The following is a 22,949-nucleotide window of genomic DNA, read 5'->3' on the forward strand; positions in this document are numbered from 1 at the left end:
ATATATATATATATATATATATATATATATATATATATATATATATATATATATATATATAGTGAGTGCATGCGCGTATGTTGGTGTACGTGTGTGTGTGTGTGTGTGTGTGTGTGTGTTATAGTTATCCTTGGAGCGAGGAAAGTGACTCATGAGAAGCCAATAATATTTAATTATTGGTGACCTTCAGCGTCACTTGACCTTCCATTAGGAAGTGTGAGGTGGCAAGGTGTTTGAGTGGCAACTGTGCTACTTAGTGTGATGGTGGCGGAACCTGCCGGCCAGCTCAGCACCTGGGCTGGTGGTGGCTGCATCCCACAGCTCGCTCGTGTGGATCCCTCCTCCTCTTCCGTCTGGCGTGGTGTGGGCCGAGCAGCAAGTGGTCCAGCATAACCCAGCGGCCGACCAGGAGTTCATCCATCCACAACCGCTTTATAGACAAGCCTCCACCTCTTTCGTTGGTCAGCGAGGCGAGGGGGGCTCAGGCAAAGCGTTGTTCACCTCAGCTGAAGGTGAATGCTGCCGTATTTTCGTCATCTGGAGACAACCTTTCTCCCGCGACAGCAAGTATGTCAACACTTAACACTGTGGCTCACTGACGGATTTTGATATCTGTTTTTTTACCCTACACTTCGAAGCTTTGGAATTCTCTGCTCACTCAATTATTTCCTAATAACTGTGGCTTGGTTCTTTTATCAAGTTTTTCATATCCACCGATTTTTTCTTTCTTCTTATAATTATCATTTATCATTAACTTTCTTCGCATTAAAACCTGGACGTGGACTTACTTAAGTGACCGTTGGCTCAAACGTAACAAAAAACACAGCTTTGGATGTTACAGTTTTTAGGTCAATGTCCATAACAGCATTTGAGATCCTACGTTTCCAACCACAGAGTCTTCCTCTACCCAAGGTAACCGAGGAGATGGGACTTCAGCAGGTGCTGTGGTTACTTCTCCTGACGTTCTCAACATGTGGGGAAGCCCTAGTGAAAACCATGGGAGAGTCTGTAGCCGAACTGACCTACCACTACGATGCTAAAGTTGACACAGAGAACATAATGGAAAACTTCCAGATCCCCAGACCATTAACGAACGACGACGGACAGCAAGAAACACCACCTAATTCCACTGCTGAATTCAAGAATATGATTCATGATTCAAGTCATCAAGTGATAAATTTAGCACCAGCAGCAATGAAGGTTGAAAACTTTGTACCAAGAGAAAGAGGAAGAGAGAAGGAATCGTTGAAAACTCTCAAACCGCAGAACGCTCGGAAGGTAACCATGATGTCTGAAGATGAGGCGTCATCATTGGGTCAGATGTTGGCAGCTGTGGTCAAGGCAGAGCTCAGGGAGTGTGACCTGGTGGTGGTTTATGATACTGGCTACAGTGACCTCGTTCTACTACACCACCTGCTCCTCCTGCACAACACACGACAGGTAAGATGGTATTTGGATGCGTTCAGTCGCCTACTTACATCTGCTCTAATAGTGCTGTAGACATTAACATGTATCTTTGATATGATATCATAGATTAATTGTGTTTTGAAATAAATCGAATAGGTACAAGTTACTTATCTGGTTTTACTCATCTGAAAAAACATATTTGTTCCATACTTGTGGCAGGAAAAAGGACTTTAAAGAGTTAAAGGGACGAATTGTTATCAATATTGTGTGATTATGAAAGAAAGTCATGAGAAAGTGAAGAAGTGGCCTAACGTCGCTAGAAAAGCTATTAAGATTGACCCAGTGAAACATATAAACAGGATGACTACAGTATATTAGTCGTGAGAGAACCATTAGAGAGATGTATACTTATTTTCCTTCGATTATAGGAATTTGAGACTGAATAACCATATTGTTTACAAACACGAAACTACCAGAGTCGAAGTTCATGTAAGTGAGAGAGAGGCATGGGTGTACATGACCACTGGGCTGTTACATTCATGAACAAGCACTAACAGAGGAATGGAAAGGCATGACGTCATAGCAGAGGGAAGGAAGGGCATGACCTCATAACAGAGGGAAGGAAGGGCATGACGTCATAACAGAGGGAAGTAAAGGCATTAATGACTTCACTTAAAAGTGAATTTAGAAATCTGGCAGATTTTCTAAATATTGTTTCACATACGAATATTTCATTTTAGATCACTGGAATATTCTTCCACATTTCCCACAAGTATAGTAGATATTCAGGCATATCCTCCTATAAAACAGAAGAAAGTTTTCAATCTAACAAACAACAAATGATAGAAATGTAGAAGTATTAGGCAAGTCTACTTAAGGAAAGTCCTTCAACCCTTCAAAAGTATTTAATACTTTTTGTATCATTTGTGGTAACGTTAGGGAATGAGGAGAGAATCAGGAGTTATGAAAGACTTTGTTCTTTATTTGGTATTGCATAGATACTTTTTTGTTCATTGTACGTACTCCATCCTTATCCACTATCCAGGTGGTGTCCGTATGAACAAACCATAAGACTGGCTGTCCATACTATATCCGTCTCCATCCTCCACTATCCAGGTGGTGTACGTCAAGACAACACAAGACCTGACCAAGATAATCTGGACGTCGTCAAAGTGTCGTGGTTACTTCTTCCTGCTGGACGATCCTGAACCATTGTTGACCTTCGCCACGACTTACCAAGATACATGGGACTACGGTGGCAGGTAGGGATACATTTGGTAGAACAGACATCATCAGTTTCATAAGTTTGTGATGATGGTTGATGCTTGAATGATCTGATTCCTGACAATACACAAAAATTACGAGAAAACGTACATTCATGATAGCAGTATTCTCACTCTCAAAAAAGATGCACACAACAAAACTGTATTACGGAATACAAAGGAATGCACATAGCAACAGATCACTGGATTACATTGAGGTTGTCTATGATAGCACAAGAGAGCAGGAACATCATGGAATATTGTGGTAAGAGGAGAAAGGCATATAAATATTTGGTAAAAAAAAAAACCTGAAACCTTTTCATGTAAGTGAAGTGTCGCATATTTTGCCAGTCATGGATTTGAAGCAAAATATATATGAAGTTTATCTTTAAGTATATTCATAATGGTGTTTCCAGCTACTGTAAATGGTAAATCATTCCTGTGTTAACAATCCTGTTGAAGAAAAAGTTTACTACTTTATTAAAAGCAAAACATTTGTTCATGAGTTTGTATCCAAATTGTGAGGGAAATCAGATGGATCAAGCTTGAGACAGCTTCTTCGGTCGAGAGCATCAAAGCTTTTTTCCACTTCTAAACACTTTCATCAAATCATCTGACCTTTTTCGTTTTGAAGCTGAATCAATTTGAATTGCTTCATCATCTCTTATAAACTTTGCTTCCCCGTTCTGGAATCATCTTGGTAACTCGCTTCTGTATTTTTCCATTGTTTACGTAGTCTTCTTCACGTAAGGTGACCAACATGGAGCACAAGACTCAAGGTTCACAAGAGACAATGGATCGTACGGTGTCGACTTCCTGACCCTGGCTGTACCCGAACACCCAGCCTATGTGTCCAAGAATCTTTTCATCTTTGTTTACTTCTACTGTCCACTGTGAGCTTACCTTTACGTGAGAGAAATGGAAAATACAGAAAATACACGTACATACATACATACATACGTACACACATACATACATACATACATACATACATACATACAGACAGACAGACAGACGTACATACATACATACAGACATACAGACATACGTACATATAAGCATAAAAACGCCAAAGTCAAACAATCTGAACCACACACACACACACACACACACACACACGCACACACATGACACAGGAGTCATGAGAGACATGAAAAGAAGGAAGGATTACATCATCTTGCAAGATTACAAAGTTGGTCTGATACATGGTTGATATAATTCAGCCCATGTTTGATACATGGTTGATGCAGTTCAATCCATGTATGATACATGGTTGATGCAGTTCAACCCATGTATGATACATGGTTGATGTAATTCAACCCATGTATGATACATGGTTGATGCAGTTCAATCCATGTATGATACATGGTTGATGCAGTTCAACCCATGTATGATACATGGTTGATGTAATTCAACCCATGTATGATACATGGTTGATGCAGTTCAACCCATGTATGATACATGGTTGATGCAGTTCAACCCATGTATGATACATGGTTGATGCAGTTCAACCCATGTATGATACATGGTTGATGCAGTTCAACCCATGTATGATACATGGTTGATGCAGTTCAACCCATGTATGATACATGGTTGATGTAATTGTAGGTACAAGGATGACAGATGACCACAATATGAACATCATCCAGCAGGGAGTAACATCCACGAGTCTGTCTGTGACAGGGATACGGAGGATGATATCGTGCCAAACGTCTCGCGAGAGAGTTCCGACGTCTCGCGAGAGAGTTCCGACGTCTCGCATGAGAGTCCCCGACGTCTCGGGAGAGAGTCCCGACGTCTCGGGAGAGAGTTCCGACGTCTCGCATGAGAGTCCCCGACGTCTCGGGAGAGAGTCCCGACGTCTCGGGAGAGAGTCCCGACGTCTCGGGAGAGAGTCCTGTGTCGGGTGAACAGTAAAGACGAGAAACGATCGTGTTGTAAGGTGTGGAGGAGGCAACGTTACCACACCAGGATGTACGATTATGTTACGTGATGGATATTTCCTCATGAGGTACAGTAAGGCCCGTATATACAAGATCCAATTTCCATTATATTTTAACCACGACAAACTCTAGTTACCCGTAGACCTAGTCCACGAGGACGCTACCACAGTCCCTTGTCAAGCAGAACAAAGACATAGAAAATTGGTATAGAAATATGCAGTTAGCTTATCCTTAGTGGGTGACAAAGACGCCATATAGGTCAAATCTGAGGAGGATAAAGGATTAATTGATTACAATAATGGACACCTCGACCTGTGGTGAGGCTTTAGTGACTGTACAGTTACAAATGACAACGAGAAGTTTGAACATTACTGAAGCGAATGTCTTAGACGTGACACAAGGGATGATACACTGGTGGTAACTGCAAAGACATTGTTACTGTGAGACACAAGCGAGATTAAAGACTGTTGATGATATACTTCTAACACTGACAGTCTAGGAATAGGATTGAGACGGTCTTTGCATGGCACGGCTAGGGTAGATGTTGAGGGAAAGCAGTGACTATTAGCGGAATCTATGGAACAATCTCATACTTGGGCTTTGGATGTACAAGCAGCCGCTCCGGACGTCAGGGAAAGTGTAACATAAACTTGGGAGCTGAAGGTGACACCCTGACAGCTGTAATCTGCAAACACAGTGGAGTTAAGAACCTTGCCATGGACGTCGATCATCAGTACCCAAGGATAAAACGTAGATCATGAAGCCTAAAGTACTTTTCTACATTCAGTCCCTCACCAAGTTATTCCTGTGTCATATCCCAAGCGACCCAGGAGGCGGTGCTATCAATTGACTCGCAGACTTCAAGACATTCACACCACCACAGCGTTCACCTGGACTTTCAACTACACCTCACGCACGATCCTCCTTCATCCTATCCACCTCCTCACGCACGATCCTCCCTCATCCTATCCACCTCCTCACGGACGATCCTCCCTCATTCTATCCACCTCCTCACGGACGATCCTCCCTCATCCTATCCACCTCCTCACGGACGATCCTCCCTCATCCTATCCACCTCCTCACGCACGATCCTCCCTCATCCTATCCACCTCCTCACGGACGATCCTCCCTCATTCTATCCACCTCCTCACGGACGATCCTCCCTCATCCTATCCACCTCCTTACCGACGATCCTCCCTCATCCTATCCACCTCCTCACGGACGATCCTCCCTCATCCTATCCACCTCCTCACGGACGATCCTCCCTCATCCTATCCACCTCCTCACGGACGATCCTCCCTCATCCTATCCACCTCCTCATGGACTATCCTCCCTCATCCTATCCACCTCCTTACCGACGATCCTCCCTCATCCTATCCACCTCCTCACGGACGATCCTCCCTCATCCTATCCACCTCCTTACCGACGATCCTCCCTCATCCTATCCACCTCCTCACGGACGATCCTCCCTCATCCTATCCACCTCCTCACGGACGATCCTCCCTCATCCTATCCACCTCCTCACGCACGATCCTCCCTCATCCTATCCACCTCCTTACGGACGATCCTCCCTAATCCTATCCACCTCCTCACGGACTATCCTCCCTCATCCTATCCACCTCCTCAACGACTATCCTCCCTCATCCTATCCACCTCCTTACGGCCGATCCTCCCTCATCCTATTCACCTCCTCACGGACGATCCTCCCTCATCCTATCCACCTCCTCATGGACTATCCTCCCTCATCCTATCCACCTCCTCACGGACGATCCTCCCTCATTCTATCCACCTCCTCACGGACTATTCTCCCTCATCCTATCCACCTCCTTACCGACGATCCTCCCTCATCCTATCCACCTCCTCACGGACGATCCTCCCTCATCCTATCCACCTCCTTACGGACGATCCTCCCTAATCCTATCCATCTCCTCACGGACAATCCTCCCTCATCCTATCCACCTCCTTACGGACGATCCTCCCTCATCCTATCCACCTCCTTACGGACGATCCTCCCTCATCCTATCCACCTCCTCACGGACGATCCTCCCTCATCCTATCCACCTCCTTACCGACGATCCTCCCTCATCCTATCCACCTCCTCACGGACGATCCTCCCTCATCCTATCCACCTCCTCACGGACGATCCTCCCTCATCCTATCCACCTCCTCACGGACGATCCTCCCTCATCCTATCCACCTCCTCACAGACGATCCTCCCTCATCCTATCCACCTCCTCACGGACAATCCTCCCTCATCCTATCCACCTCCTCACGGACGATCCTCCCTCATCCTATCCACCTCCTTACGGACTATCCTCCCTCATCCTCTCCACCTCCTCACGGACTATCCTCCCTCATCCTATCCACCTCCTCACGGACTATCCTCCCTCATCCTATCCACCTCCTCACGGACTATCCTCCCTCATCCTATCCACCTCCTCACGGACTATCCTCCCTCATCCTATCCACCTCCTCACGGACTATCCTCCCTCATCCTATCCACCTCCATGGCACCAATATTCACAACACAATAAGCGGCGGACTGACACAGGCTCACGCTAGTCAAAGACGGACCAAGAGTCAAGGATTTGTCCCTTGCCTTCACCAGGTCCTCCCGCAGGTCACGCCCTTCATAACAAGCAGACACAGAGGAAAGACATAGATGTAAGACTCTGGAGACATACAGAGGAATTATTGACAATCAGAACCAAATCACTTACACGACTGGAGACGATCCATTTATGCCGTTGACACGAGGCCTCCGTACGATTTACTCATGTTCAAAACACGGACAGTATACCATAATGCTGATGATTCTATACCTTACAAGTTTCCATCAGTCAACCCGCGCATCATTAACGTAAACACAATGTTGTCGATACTTTGCGACGGTTGGAGAATAGACTGGCTGGAACCTGTCAGATTAAGAGATGTACTTTAGGTATGTTAAACAACTTAGACAATACAGGAGACTGGTATGATAACGTCGTCTCACAATCTTAAGTTACTGAATTATGAGGAACCAGGAGAGGATACCCTTCCTGTAAGCGACTTCTCACTGAGGCAACTCAAGTGCACAGCGTATTGCGCACATGAAAGTCGTGGGCGTAGTAGTTACCGTTACTGACTGTGACGCATACACAGGCATGGACTGAGAGGGTGAAGGCATGTACAGAGCACCGGATTGGGGAAGAGCAGTGTGGTTTCAGAAGTGGTAGAGGATGTGTGGATCAGGTGTTTGATTTGAAAAATGTATGTGCGAAATACTTGGAAAAACAAATGAATTTGTATGTAGCATTTATGGATCTGGAGAAGGCATAGGATAGAGTTGATAGAGATGCTCTGTGGAAGGTATCAAGTGTTTATGGTATAGGAGATAAGTTGCTAGAAGCAGTGAAAAGTTTTTACCAGGGATGTAAGGCATGTGTACGTGTAGGAAGAGGAGAGTGATTGCTTCCCAGCGTTAGGGATATGTGATGTCCCCATAGTTGTTTAATTTGTACACTGAGGGGGGGAGGGTTAGGAAGGTAGATGCAAGAGCTTCGGAGAGAGGGGCAAGTATGCAGTCTGTTGGGATGAGAGGCCCTGGGAAGTGAGTCAGTTGTTATTCGCTGGTGATACAATTCTGGAGGCTGACTCAAGTGAGAAACTGTAGAAGCTGGTGACTGAGTTTGGAAAAGTTGTGAAAAGAGAAAGGTGAGAGTAAATGTGAATAAGAGCAAGGTTGTTATGTTGAGAGACAAGTTAATTGGGAGGTAAGTTTGAATGGAGAAAAATTGGAGGAATTGAAATGTTTTAGAAATCTGGGAGTGAACTTAGCAGCGAATGGAATCAAGGAAGCGAAAGTGATTAGGGCGTTCACTTACCCGAGCCACATCATCTACCATAAAAAAGAATATTGTTGACTTGCGATTAGAAGGTCACACTTATGATGACTACTGACCCTGCTCATCCCACAGGCATGACATGGTTTCCTTCTATGCGACCGATATTGGAGACAGGCTTTCCACCCAAGATAACGCCAAACATCCCAGGATAACTGGCTGATCATTCCTTGGATGAAGCACTGATTCAAGACGTAGTGACCTCCAGACTGGCGTGTGAGTGATTGTGTCTGATGAAAAATATTATACAAAACTTGTACGTGAGTTTTAACCCATGAAAGGTGCGGACAGACCTACAGCATTGGTCGGACCATAACTTTACTCCATCTTTATCAGGACTGAAGGGAAATTTCAAGTGGATATTGGTAAAGACAATCAATGCGTTGTTTCATGTCTTGAGCTGGACTGTATATCTGAGATGTGAGATTTTCCAGCCAAATTCCTGGGATTTAAACACAAGAAGCAGCGCTGGGAGGAGCTGTAGAGTCTCTGAGGGTCAACACCACAGACAATTATTTACTTCATCCGCCTCCCTCTCAGTTCTTACTACCTACACCATCCCTTTGGTCGTTACTACCTACACCATCCCTTTGGTCGTTACTACCTACACCATCCTTTTGGTCGTTACTACCTACACCATCCCTTTGGTCGTTACTACCTACACCATCCCTTTGGTCGTTACTACCTACACCATCCCTTTGGTCGTTACTACCTACACCATCCCTTTGGTCGTTACTACCTACACCATCCCTTTGGTCGTTACTACCTACACCATCCCTTTGGTCGTTACTACCTACACCATCCCTTTGGACGTTACTACCTACACCATCCCTTTGGTCGTTACTACCTACACCATCCCTTTGGTCGTTAATACTTACACTTCCCTCTCATTCGTTACTACCTACGTCACACTCTCCGCCGTTACTACCTACGTCACACTCTCAGCCGTTACTACCTACGTCACACTCTCCGCCGTTACTACCTACGTCACACTCTCCGCCGTTACTACCTACGTCACACTCTCCGCCGTTACTACCTACGTCACACTCTCAGCCGTTACTACCTACGTCACACTCTCAGCCGTTACTACCCACGTCACACTCTCCGCCGTTACTACCTACGTCACACTCTCAGCCGTTACTACCCACGTCACACTCTCCGCCGTTACTACCTACGTCACACTCTCAGCCGTTACTAGCTACGACACCCTCTCTATGCGTGAACTTAACACACAACACTCAAGATTTTTCCTACACATAGACTCTATTGAATGGCGAACATAAGTGCGGAAATCAGGTATTTAAGTTGATTGTTTGGACGATATTGACAATGAAGGTTTTCATGAACCTAACACTGACGATGATGCTCATTTGTTTTCTTTCGACGACCCAGACATGGGCGGAGAGCAAGCTAGCGGCTCTCATGGTACGGAGGTTAATACTTCCCCTTTAGTCATGTCATTAACAAAATTTCCTTAACTGATACGTAGCATAATGATATGTGACAATGATACGTAACATAATGATATGTATCATAATGATACATGACATGATGATACATAACATAATGATACGTGACAATGATACGTAACATAATGATACGTAACATAATATGTATCATAATGATACATGACATGATGATACATAACATAATGATACGTGACATAATGATACGTAACATAATGATACGTAACATAATATGTATCATAATGATACATGACATGATGATACGTAACATAATGATACATGACATAATGATACGTAACATAATATGTAGCATAATGATACATGACATGATGATACATAACATAATGATACATGACATAATGATACGTAACATAATGATATGTAGCATAATGATACATGACATGATGATACATAAAATAATGATACGTGACATAATGATACGTAACATGATGATACGTAACATGATGATACGTAACATAATGATACGTGACATAATGATACGTAACATGATGATATGTATCATAATGATACATGACATGATGATACGTAACATAATGATACATGACATAATGATACGTAACATGATGATATGTAGCATAATGATACATGACATGATGATACACAACATAATGATACATGACATAATGATACGTAACATAATGATATGTAGCATAATGATACATGACATAATGATACATAAAATAATGATACGTGACATAATGATACGTAACATGATGATACGTAACATGATGATACGTAACATAATGATACGTGACATAATGATACGTAACATGATAAGTAACATAATGATACGTAGCATAATGATACGTAACATGATGATACGTAAAATAATGATATGTAACATAAAGATACGTAACATAATGATACGTGACATGATGATACGTAACATAATGATACATAACATAATGATGCGTTACATAATGATACGTAATATAATGATATGTAACGTGATGATATGTAACATTATGATACGTAGCAAAATGATATGTAACATAATTATACGTAACATGATGATACATGACATAATATGTAACATGATGATACGTAATGATATGTAACATAAAGATACGTAACATAATGATACGTAACATAATGATACGTAGCATAATGATACGTAACATGATGATACGTAAAATAATGATATGTAACATAATGATACGTAACATAATGATGCTTAGCATAATGATACGTAACATAATGATACGTAACATAATGATACGTAACATAATGATACGTAGCATAATGATACGTAAAATGATGATACATGATATAATGATATGTACCATAATGATACGTAACATAATGATATGTAACATAATGATACGTAACATAATGATACTTAGCATAATGATACGTAACATAATGATACGTAACATAATGATACGTAACATAATGATACGTAGCATGATGTTACATAACATAATGATACGTGACATAATGATACGTAACATGATGATACGTAACATAATGATACGTAACATAATGATATGTAACATGATGATATTTAACATAATGATACGTAACATAATGATACGTAACATAATGATATGTACCATGATGATACGTAACATAATGATACGTAACATAATGATACGTAACATAATGATACGTAGCATAATGATACGTAAAATGATGATACATGATATAATGATATGTACCATGATGATACGTAACATAATGATACGTAACATAATGATACGTAACATAATGATATGTACCATGATGATACGTAACATAATGATACGTAACATAATGATATGTAACATAATGATATGTAACAAAATGATTCGTAACATAATGATACTTTTTATAATATGTAGTTATGAATTCTATGATCTGTTGAGTTAGAACTTTATTCCTGTATGAATATCTTTCTTTCATACTATTCGCCATTTCCTGCGCTAGCGAGGAATACGTGGGAAGTATTCTTTCTCCCCTATCCCCAGGGATAAGAATGTATGAATATATTGTTAGTTAAATCCTTATAAAGTCTTGACTATTGTAATGGTTCTAGAGTAATCTACATGATGACGTGCGACGGTAGTGGCTGAGCATTGTAGATATTCATATAAGTATAAAGATTATTAAAATCATATGTTGTTCTCAGGTCAAAGTACTACTTTTAACATTGTCTCAAAGTTGCCTGCACGATGGAGGACGAGAATCCTTAATGCAGTGAATGGAGAGTCGCAGCAGCGTACACCTGTGATAACCTCCCTCACTTTGATCAATAATAATCATCATTGCTTCCCCGTAATGAATCTCCCATACCCGTTTGCTGTTTCTCGCGCTAGCGAGGTAGCGCCAAGAACAAACGAACAAATGGCTTCATTCACTCGCCTCCAGCATGAAGCTGTGCGCCATAATGTTACTTTTCTTCACATTTACTCTTAACTTCTTACTTTCACACGTTTAACAAAACTCAGACACCGGCAGGTGGCATCTCTCTCTCTCTCTCTCTCTCTCTCTCTCTCTCTCTCTCTCTCTCTCTCTCTCTCTCTCTCTCTCTCTCTCTCTCTCTCTCTCTCTCCATATGAAGGAACAAAGTCTAATGCTATTTCCGACTTCGAAAAGATAGTGAGTGGAATGGCATTAATGTGGAGCTGAGGATCAAAGCTTCTCACATCAGATAACATTCTTGAAAGACTCCAGTGGTAAAGGTTGCTGTCCGTACATTCCTCTGTGTTCCCTCGCAATGTAACGATGAAACAATGAAGAGGAAAGTCTCATTAATCCTTACCTGAAAATCATCTTGCCATCAGGTATGTGTTGGTGGCACCTTCCCTACAGTACCTGGAGGGCTTCATAGACTCATACATAGGAAGGAGGACAGAAAAGGTCGTGGGAGTAGTGAAGGTAAGGTTTAACTACTCGTATGATGACACTCAGAAAGAAAGGAAAAATCTATATGGAATATATGTGAGAAATACTTAGAAAAACAGATGGATTTGTATGGAGCATTTATGGATCTGGAGAAGGCATATGATAGAGTTGATAGAGATGCTCTGTGAAAGGTGATAAGAATATATGGTGTGGGAGGCAAATTGTTAGAAGCAGTGAAAAGTTTTTATCGAGGATGTAAGGCATGTGTACGTGTAGGAAGAGAGGAAAGTGATTGGTTCTCAGTGAATGTAGGTTTTCGGCAGGGGTGTGTGATGTCTCTATGGTCCTTTGATATGTTTATGGATGGTGTTGTTAGGGAGCTGAATACAAGAATTTTGGAAAGAGGGGCAAGTATGCAGTCTGATGTGGGTGAGAGAGCTTGGAAAGCGAGTCAGTTGTTCGCTGATGAAACAGCGCTGGTGGGTGATTCGGGTGAGAAACTGCAGAAGCTGGTGACTGAGTTTGGTAAAGTGTGTAAGAGAAGAAAGCTGAGAGTAAATGTGAATAAGAGCAAGGTCATTAGGTACAGAAGGGTTGAGGGACAAGTCAAATGGGAGGTAAGTTTGAATGGAGAAAAACTGGAGGAAGTGAAGTGTTTTAGATATGTGGGAGTGGATTTGGCAGCTGATAGAACCACAAAAGTGGAAGTAAGTCACAGGGTGGGGGAGGGGGTGAAAGTTCTGGGAGCGTTGAAAAATATGAAGAAAGTGAGAACATTATCTCTGAAAGCAAAAATGGGTATGTTTGAAGGAATAGTGGTTCCTGCAATGTTATATGGTTGCGAGGCGTGGGCTATAGATAGAGTGTTGCGGAGGAGGGTGGATGTGTTGGAAATGAGATGTTTGAGGATAATATGTGGTGTGAAGTAGTTTGATCGAGTAAGTAAAGAAAGGGTAAGAGAGACGTGTGGTGATAAAAAGAGTGAGGTTGAGAGAGCAGAGGAGGGTATATTGAAATGGTTTGGTCACATAGAGAGAATGAGTGGGGAAAGATTGACCAAGAGGATATTTCGTCAGAGGTGGAGGGAACGAGGAGAAGTGGGAGACCAAATTGAAGGTGGAAAGATGGGGTGAAAAAGATTTTGAGTGATCGAGGCCTGAACATGCAGGAGCATAAAAGGCGTGCAAGGAACAGAGTGAATTGGAACGATTTGGTATACCGGGGTCGACGTGCTGTCAATGGATTGAACCAGGGCATGTGAAGCGAGTGGGGTAAACTATGGAAAGTTTTGTGGGGCCTGGATGTGGAAAGGGAGCTGTGGTTTCGGTGCATTACACATGACTGCTAGAGACTGAATGTGAACAAGTGTGGCCTTTGGTGTCTTTTCCTAGCGCTACCTCGCGCACGTGCGGGGGTTGTCATTTCATGAGTGGCAGGATGGCGACGGGAATGAATAAAGGCTGCAAGTGTGAATTATGTACATGTGCGTATATGTATATATCTGCGTATGTATACATATGTATACCTTGAAATGTATAAGTATGTATATGTGCGTGTGTGGACGTGTATGTATATACATGTGTATGTGGGTGGGTTGGGCCATTCTTTCATCTGTTTCCTTGCGCTACCTCGCTAACGCGGGAGACAGCGGCAAAGTATAATAGACAAAATAGAATATATATATATATATATATATATATATATATATATATATATATATATATATATATATATATATATATATTCTATAGAGAAGGCATATAATAGAGTTGATAGAGATGCTCTGTGGAAGGTATCAAGAATATATGGTGTGGGAGGCAAGTTGTTACAAGCAGTGAAAAGTTTTTATCGAAGATGTAAGGGATGTGTACGAGTAAGAAGAAAGGAAAGTAATTGGTTTTCAGTGAATGTTAGATTGCGGCAGGGATGCGTGATGTCTCCATGGTTGTTTAATAAGTTGATGGATGGTGTTGTTAGGGAGGTGAATACAAAAGTCTTGGAAAGAGGGGCAAGTGTGCAGTGTGATGTGGATGAGAGAGCTTGGAAGGCGAGTCAGTTGTTGTTCGCTGATGAAACAGCGCTGGTGATTCATGTGAGAAACTGCAGAAGCTGGTGACTGAGTTTGGTAAAGTGTGTGAAAGAAGAAGGCTGAGAGTAAATGTGAATAAGAGCAAGATTATTAGGTACAGTAGGGTTGAGGGACAAGTCAATTGGGAGGTAAGTTTGAATGGAGAAAAACTGGAGGAAGTGAAGTGTTTTAGATATCTGGTTGTGGATTTGGCAGAGGATGGAACTACGGAAACGGAAGTGAATCATAGGGTGGGGGAGGGGGCGAAAGTTCTGAAAGCGTTGAAAAATGAGTGGAAGTCCAGAACGTTATCTTGGAAAGTAAAAATGGGTACGTTTGAAGGAACAGTGGTTCCAACAATGTTCTATTGTTGCGAGGCGTGGGCTATAGATAGAGTTGTGCGGAGGAGGGTGGATGTGCTGGAAATGAGATGTTTGAGGACAATATGTGGTGTGAGGTGTTTTGATCAAGTAAGTAATGAGAGGGTAAGAGAGATGTGTGGTAATAAAAAGAGTGTTTGAGAGAGCAGAAGAGGGTGTTTTGAAATGGTTTGGTCACATGGAGAGAATGAGTGAGGAAAGATCGACAAAGAGGATATATGCGTCAGAGGTGGAGGGAACGAGGAGAAGTGGGAGACCAAATTGAAGGTGGAAAGATGAGGTGAAAAAGATTTTGAGTGATCGGGGCCTGAACATGCAGAAACGTGAAAGGCGTGCAAGGAACAGAGAGAATTGGAACGATTTGGTGTACCGAGGTCGACGTGCTGTCAAAGGATTGAACCAGGGCATGTGAAGCGAGTGTGGTAAACCATGGAAAGTTTTGTGGGCCCTGGAAATGGAGAGGGAGCTGTGGTTTCGGTTCATTATACATGACAGCTAGAGAGTGAGTGTGAACGAATGTGGCCTTGTTGTCTTTTCCTAGCGCTACCTCACGCACATGCGGGGGGAGGGGGTTATCATTTCATGTGTGGCGGGGTATCGACGGGAATGAATATGGGCAGACAGTATGAATTATGTGCATGTGTATATATGTATATGTCTGTGTGTGTATATATATATGTATACATTGAAATGTATGGGTATGTATATGTATATATGCGTGTGTGGACGTGTATGTATATACCAAAACACCCTATATCTGCCACTCTATCATCAAACATATTTACCAAACCTTCAAAATACTCACTCCATCTCCTCACATCATCACTACTTGTTATTACCTCCCCATTAGCCCCCTTCACTGATGTTCCCATTTGTTCCCCTTTCTCTTGACCTCCTGCCTCATTCTTTTATACATATCCCACTCATTTGCATCACCCAAAGGCCTCACTCTTCTCTTTCACTGGTAATTTTACTTCTTCATTCCACCACTCACTACCCTTTCTAATCTGCCCACCTTCCACGCTTCTCATGCCACAAACATGTTTTGCGCAGGCCATCACTGCTTCCCCAAAATACATCCCATTCCTCCCCCACTCCCCTTACATCCTTTGTTCTCACCTTTTTTATTCTGTACTCAGTCTCTTCTGGTACTTCCTCACACAAGTCTCCTTCCCAAGCTCACTGACTCTCACTGCTCTCTTCACCCCAACATTCTCTCTTCTTTTCTGAAAACCTCTACAAATCTTCACCTTTGCCCCCACAAGATAATGATCAGACATCCTTCCAGTTGCACCTCTCAGCACATTAACATCCAAAAGTCTATCTTTCGCGCGCCTATCAATTAACACGTAATCCAATAACGCTCTCTGGCCATCTCTCCTACTCACATACGTATACTTACTTATATCTCTCTTTTTAAACCAGGTATTCCCAATCACCAGTCCTTTTTCAGCACATAAATCTACAAGCTCTTCACCATTTCAATTTACAACGCTGAGCACCTCATTTATACCAATTATTCCTTCAACTGCCACTTTACCCACCATTGCATTCAAATCACCCATCAGTATAACCTGGTCTCGTGCATCAAAACTACTAACACACGCACTCAGCTGCTCCCAAAACACTTGCCTCTCATGATCTCTCTTCTCATGCCCAGGTGCATATCCACCAATAATCACCCATCTCTCTCCATCCACTTTCAGTTTTACCCATATCAATCTAGAGTTTACTTTCTTACACTCTATCACATACTCTCACCATTTCTGTTTCAAGAGTAGTGCTACTCCATCCCTTGCTCTTGTCCTCTCATTAACCCCTGACTTTACTCCCAAGACATTCCCAAACCACACTTCTCCTTCATCCTTGAGCTTCGTTTCACTTAGAGCCGAAATATCTACGTTCCTTTCCTCAAATATACTACCTATCTCTCCTTTTTTCTCATCTTGGTTACATCCACACACATTTAGAAACCCTAATCTGAGCCTCTCCGTGTGACTCCTTCTCCTGTTTCCCCTTTTGGAAAGTTAAGATACAAGGAGATGGGGGGGGTGGGGGGTCTCTCGCTCCCGCTCCCGTCCCCTTTAGACTGTATTGCTGACTGGTTGGTAAGGTTATTTAATGTATGTATGACTCATGGTGAGGTGCCTGAGGATTGACGGAATGCTTGAATAGTGCCATTGTACAAAGGCAAATGGGATTAAAGTGAGTCAGTTGTTCGCTGATGATACAGCGCTAGTGGCTGATTCGGGTGAGAAACTGCAGAAGCTGGTGACTGAGTTTGGTAAAGTGTGTGAAAGAAGAAAGCTGAGAGTAAATGTGAATAAGAGCAAAGTTATTAGGTACAGTAGGTTTGAGGAACAAGTCAATTGGGAGGTAAGTTTGAATGGAGAAAAACTGGAGGAAGTGAAGTGTTTTAGATATGTGGGAGTGGATTTGGCAGCGGATGGAACCATGGAATAGGAAGTGAGTCACAGGGTGGGGGAGGGAACGAAGGTTATGGGAGCGTTGAAGAATGTGTGGAAGGGGAAAACGTTATCTTGGAGACCAAAAATGGGTACGTTTGAAGGAAGAGTAGTTCCAACAATGTTATTTGGTTGCGAGGCGTGGGCTACAGATAGGAGGGTAGATGTGTTGGAAATTAGATGTTTTGAGGAAAATTTGTGGTGTAAGGGTAAGAGAGAAGTTGGTAATACAAAGAGTGTGGTTGCGAGAGCAGAAAAGGGCGTATTGAAATGGTTTGGACATATGGAGAGAATGAGTGAGGAAAGATTGACAAAGGGGATATATGTGTCAGAGGTGGAGGGAACGAGAATTGGGAGCCCAAATTATAGATAGAAGGATGAAGTGTAAAAGATTCTGAGCGATCGGGGCCTAAACATACAGTAGGGTGAGAGGCGTGCAAGGAATAGAGTGATTTGGAACAATTTGGTAGACCAGGGTCAAAGGAAATGTGAGGATGCGTCTGGCCTAAACATTATAGATCATACCAAAACATCTTCTCTATATTTCCAATAAAATTTTGATTGATAGAAATATAAATGGAATTTTGAAAATATCATCAAGATGAAAATAAAACAAACACGACGATGATAGCCTGAGTGTGGCTTCAGCACCAAAGTGTCCATTAATAAGGTTGTCTCATCATCATCATCATTAATGGTCTAGCAGGAATATCATCTGACGCACGACCATCTCACTCCAAATACACCATCCATTCCCTGCTAATGAGTGTAGCGCAGTAGTGACTGCAGATGCCCTGTAGAAGTGTCCTGTGGTTATATAATCAAATATATTTAAGATGATTTTCAGTCTATCATTTGTTTTAATGTGTCAGAGTATGAATATATTTGATTCAGCTGCACCGTGAGCTGTCTTACATAGAACCGGCCAATGGTGCTGCTGTACATATGAACCAGCTGTACAATAGCTTATGATCTATCCCACAGTCTAGCACCGAGGCGGAGTGGGTGCTGTACATGAACCAGCTGTACAATAGCTTATGATCTATCCCACAGTCTGACACCGAGGGGGAGTGGGTGCTGTACATGAACCAGCTGTACTGGGGTCCTGGAGCCAGGCGGATCAACACCTGGTACCACCACAGGTTCACCCGCCAGGTGGAACTCTTCCCTGATAAACTGGCGGACTTCCAAGGCGCTGTGTTGAAGGTAAGCTGACAATGGTTCTTTTGAGGATAAGATTTGGGTGATCATGATCAAGGTAACTGACCCAGAAACGACATTTTCAAAGGACATTGATGTTGATTGTATCAGTCAGGATAAACTGAGGAGGGAGAAAAGGTTTTTAATTATATCATCATATGATTCCCAATACTTAAGTTTCTCTAGGGTTACAAATGACCCTTTGATGCAAACAATCATAATGCTGTAATAATCTTTACGATAAACATTGTCCTCTCTGTCCGTCCCTTGTCTTGAGAAACGACGAGGAAGTTGCCAGACGCACGATGTAACCCTATACACAGTTCCTTAGCAGAATGGCAATTGTTGGCTGCAGTAATGATATATTTTCGGGAAAATATCTTATGGCTGAACCGTCAATATAAGGAATATGAAGAGGGCAAATGGCGGGGGTGAGTAATCATACCAACAAACAATGCCATTCCACCGTTTAGGGTGCGGTGACCAGGAAGGGAAGGGCTAGGGGTGGTGAGTAGGAATATGGTGGTTAAAAGACGGAGTGGTAGCCAAGGGGGTAGAAATGGTTACAATAAAGGAGGGTATGAACCAGAGAGGGAGGAAATGGTGGTGATGAGGGAGGGTATGATGTGGCCAGGGAGAGAGGAAATGGTAGTGGTGAGGGAGATGTAATGGCCAGGAGGTGGGTGGGGAGGGTGTCTTGGCCAAGCTAGGAGAGCGTAGTGGTGTCCAGCGGTGTGGGTAGCAGGGCGGATTGGAGTAGTGGTAGTGAGGTAAGGTGTGGACACCAGAGAGGGAAGGCTTGAGGGTTGTGAGGGTGTATATGTGATAGTAAGGGAGGGAGGGAGTACTTGTTATGAGGGAGGAGGGTGTTGTTTTGGTGAGGGAAGGTGAGGCAACCCTCCGCTGGAGGGAGCAGACGAGGTTCTGGAGGAGTTGAACCTGGTAGTTAAGGTGAAGCAACAACCCTTTATCATCGCAATACATCTCACCACAACAGCCGCTTACATCCCGCATAACTATGTGGTATGAACAGTGTGAGTGTGTTTGTGTACTGGTGAGGGAAGTGCACGTAGCTAGTGAGGTGTGCATAACTATGTGGTATGAACAGTGTGAGTGTGTGAGTATACTGATGAGGGAGGTATGCGTAGTTAGTGAGGTGTGCTCTCTCATCCCCAGGCTTCATCCTTCAACTATGAACCAGTTACCTTCCTCCACCGGGCAGAGAACGGAACGGTGTTGCTTCGCTACGGTGTGGTTATTGAGGTAGTCCAGGCCATCGCTCGTGTGCTGAACATCTCCCTCAAGATCATTGAAACACCCAACGGTATCTTAAAGTCATCACTGCTATCTACTTCACCTGACCACAACTTTCGTTCATACAAACACATTCATCACAGAAGTGAATGATATTCTCAAACTACCTCACTATTGTCTTGTGTGTGTGTGTGTGTGTGTGTGTGGGTGTGTTTATCTGGATACTTTTTCCTATGTGTTCTTTAACCTTTTATTTATCCCTTTCCAGGTAAAACCTTAGCTTCGTGACAGTTCTTCCATATCATAGCTAACTTAACCAGTTAATCCTCTTGTGACCTCCACACTCTTACTGCAACTTAGGTCATATTTGAGCATTTACTAATGTTATTCTAGTGTATTATACGGACCAACCCAGCACCATGAACACATCGCCTCCTACATTTTTCATCAGAACATCTGAATCAAGACTAATGATATACTTCATTGACTTGTTCACTGTCCATTAACTTTTTATATCTTTTTTTTAACAAATCTCTAACACCAGGGAGGAGTGGATAAGTGTTCACTTATATCCACCATTGCCATCACTTCTGTGTGTGCACTTTAGAATTCTGCCTGGGAGGAGCCATGCTTATGTGATGTGTGAGCAGTGTGGGGGAACTAGCTATGTACAGTTGACCACACTGCTGGCTGGTACAGTCAGTGTTGTCAAGAGTGTGGCAAGTGTGAACCCTGGATCGACTCCTGGATACGAACCATTCACAAGGGAGGGGGCAAGGGAGGGGGGGGGGGATCAGGAGAGGGAGAGGTGATATTACAGTAGGCATGTTACCATGCCATCAACCGTGGAATCAATTACGATCACGATTACTTAGAAAGACTGTGATTATGATTACAATTACGATTCCAGTGATGGAACTGATTGTGATTACGATTCCTCAAAAAACATGGAATCAGTTCCAATGATTACGATACCTGCTTACGATTACATCATGTTTACAACATATTACTAAATGAAGGTTGTAAATAATAATTACGATTACGTTATGTTTACAACGTATTACTAAATAAGGTTGTAAATAATATTTACATCATGTCTTCAACGTAGTGCTAACCGAAGGTTGTAAGTAATAATTACAAGATCAAAACAATAATGAATTGTGACAAATGTTAATTGTTATACGTAATTTGCTGTAATTGTGATAAATATCAATTATAATATACAGTTTGTTTAATTGTGACAAGTATAACTATCATACGTAATTCATTGTAATTGTGATAAATGTTAATTATCATTACACGTAATCTATTGTAATTGTTATAATGTTAATTATCTTTACACGTAATTTATTGTAATTGTGATAAATGTTAATTATCTTTACACGTAATTTATTATAATTGCGATAAATGTTAATCATTATTGCACGTAATTTGTTGTAGTTGTGATAAGTATCAATTATTATACGTAATTTATTGCAATTGTGGCAAGTATTAGTCATTATTATTCGTACATTGTTGTTATCAACAGCTTAGAAATACTTTGACACATCAACATCAAATTCCTCTTCCAAAATTCTCTCTCTCTCTCTCTCTCTCTCTCTCTCTCTCTCTCTCTCTCTCTCTCTCTCTCTCTCTCTCTCTCTCTCTCTCTCTCTTGTCTCTCTTCTCTCTCTCTCTCTCTCTCTCTCTCTCTCTCTCTCTCTCTCTCTCTCTCTCTCTCGTCATCCATGTTTTTCTTTACATATGAAAACTTTACAAATACTGTTCTCGTCTTCCTGGCGGGCGGATGGTCATAACTCATGATAAAATATAGGAGATAACGCCTCTATTGGTGACCAGAATTATCGCACTATATTCACAGTGATGTTTACATTCAAACTATGTTCAAGGTCTGATGATCACCAGTTCCCTCGTTTCCTCTCATCCACTTGGCCACCGTGGAAGCCTAGTGGATGGGCGATGATATGGTTGGGCTTAATTAGCTGTTGTTGTTGTTGTTGTTGTTGTTGTTGTTGTTGTTGTTGTGAGCACGAGAGAAGCAGTGATCCACCTGAAGCCGTGAAGGTGTGCCAACACCTCGGGTTGGTGTGTCATAATTGCCTACTTACAACATGATGATGAAATTGCCTTATTTTCACTGATTCTAATCACTAGACGTTTTCTTTATTACACCATGCGATTACCACCGTGGGCCATTATCAATAACCAAGACAGAATTTGCTTGATAAAGATCTCATTATTGTGATGTTTGAGTAGATAAAGAATGCAAGCTTTCCTGATACCATAGACCTTCCACGTTCTTGATTACTGCTGTTGTGATAATCTGTAGTTGTTACATGGCATCAAACATTAGTTCATGACTATTACTATACATCAAATGTGACAGATTTAATTATTATTTCTTTCAGTTTAAGACCGTAGTCTGAACCTGCTGGTTGTCGAGTGGTCTGGAGGAGGATATTATTCTCACTCACCACATCACTGTAAAATCACTGCCATGTTGACATGTAGTTATGTCACAAGCAGTGCCAGTATGACTGGACTATGGTGGACTTTATGCTCTCCCAAATATGACTTGAACTGACCTCATCTTATCTGCTTGCACCAACCACGCAGGCAATAAACTCCACAAGAATTTGATGATTGGATCACTCAGTCATCAAGCAGTGGTCAATATTAAGCAGATGACATTTGATCTTGACCGTTGTTATCTTAACCAAGCATTGTGACTGGAAAGAACAGGTCAGAACAGAGTGAGAAGAACAATAATTGTTAT

General features: G+C 42.3%; 1 protein-coding gene across 1 annotated transcript in view; it reads left to right on the forward strand.

Moving 5' to 3' along the window:
- Positions 1–286: 286 nt before the first annotated feature.
- LOC139746843 (ionotropic receptor 21a-like) overlaps positions 287–22,949 on the forward strand; it is an 80,922-nt gene continuing 58,259 nt past the window's right edge. Inside the window, exons 1-6 of the mRNA XM_071658448.1 lie at positions 287–567; positions 895–1,440; positions 2,524–2,669; positions 12,746–12,839; positions 18,773–18,925; positions 20,096–20,243. Of these exons, the coding sequence (XP_071514549.1) occupies positions 517–567; positions 895–1,440; positions 2,524–2,669; positions 12,746–12,839; positions 18,773–18,925; positions 20,096–20,243 (1,138 nt within the window). The 5' untranslated portion in view covers positions 287–516. The remainder of the gene's footprint in view (positions 568–894; positions 1,441–2,523; positions 2,670–12,745; positions 12,840–18,772; positions 18,926–20,095; positions 20,244–22,949) is intronic.

This window comes from Panulirus ornatus, chromosome 5, assembly GCF_036320965.1.
Source record: "Panulirus ornatus isolate Po-2019 chromosome 5, ASM3632096v1, whole genome shotgun sequence".
Classification (NCBI taxonomy): Eukaryota; Metazoa; Arthropoda; class Malacostraca; order Decapoda; family Palinuridae; genus Panulirus; species Panulirus ornatus.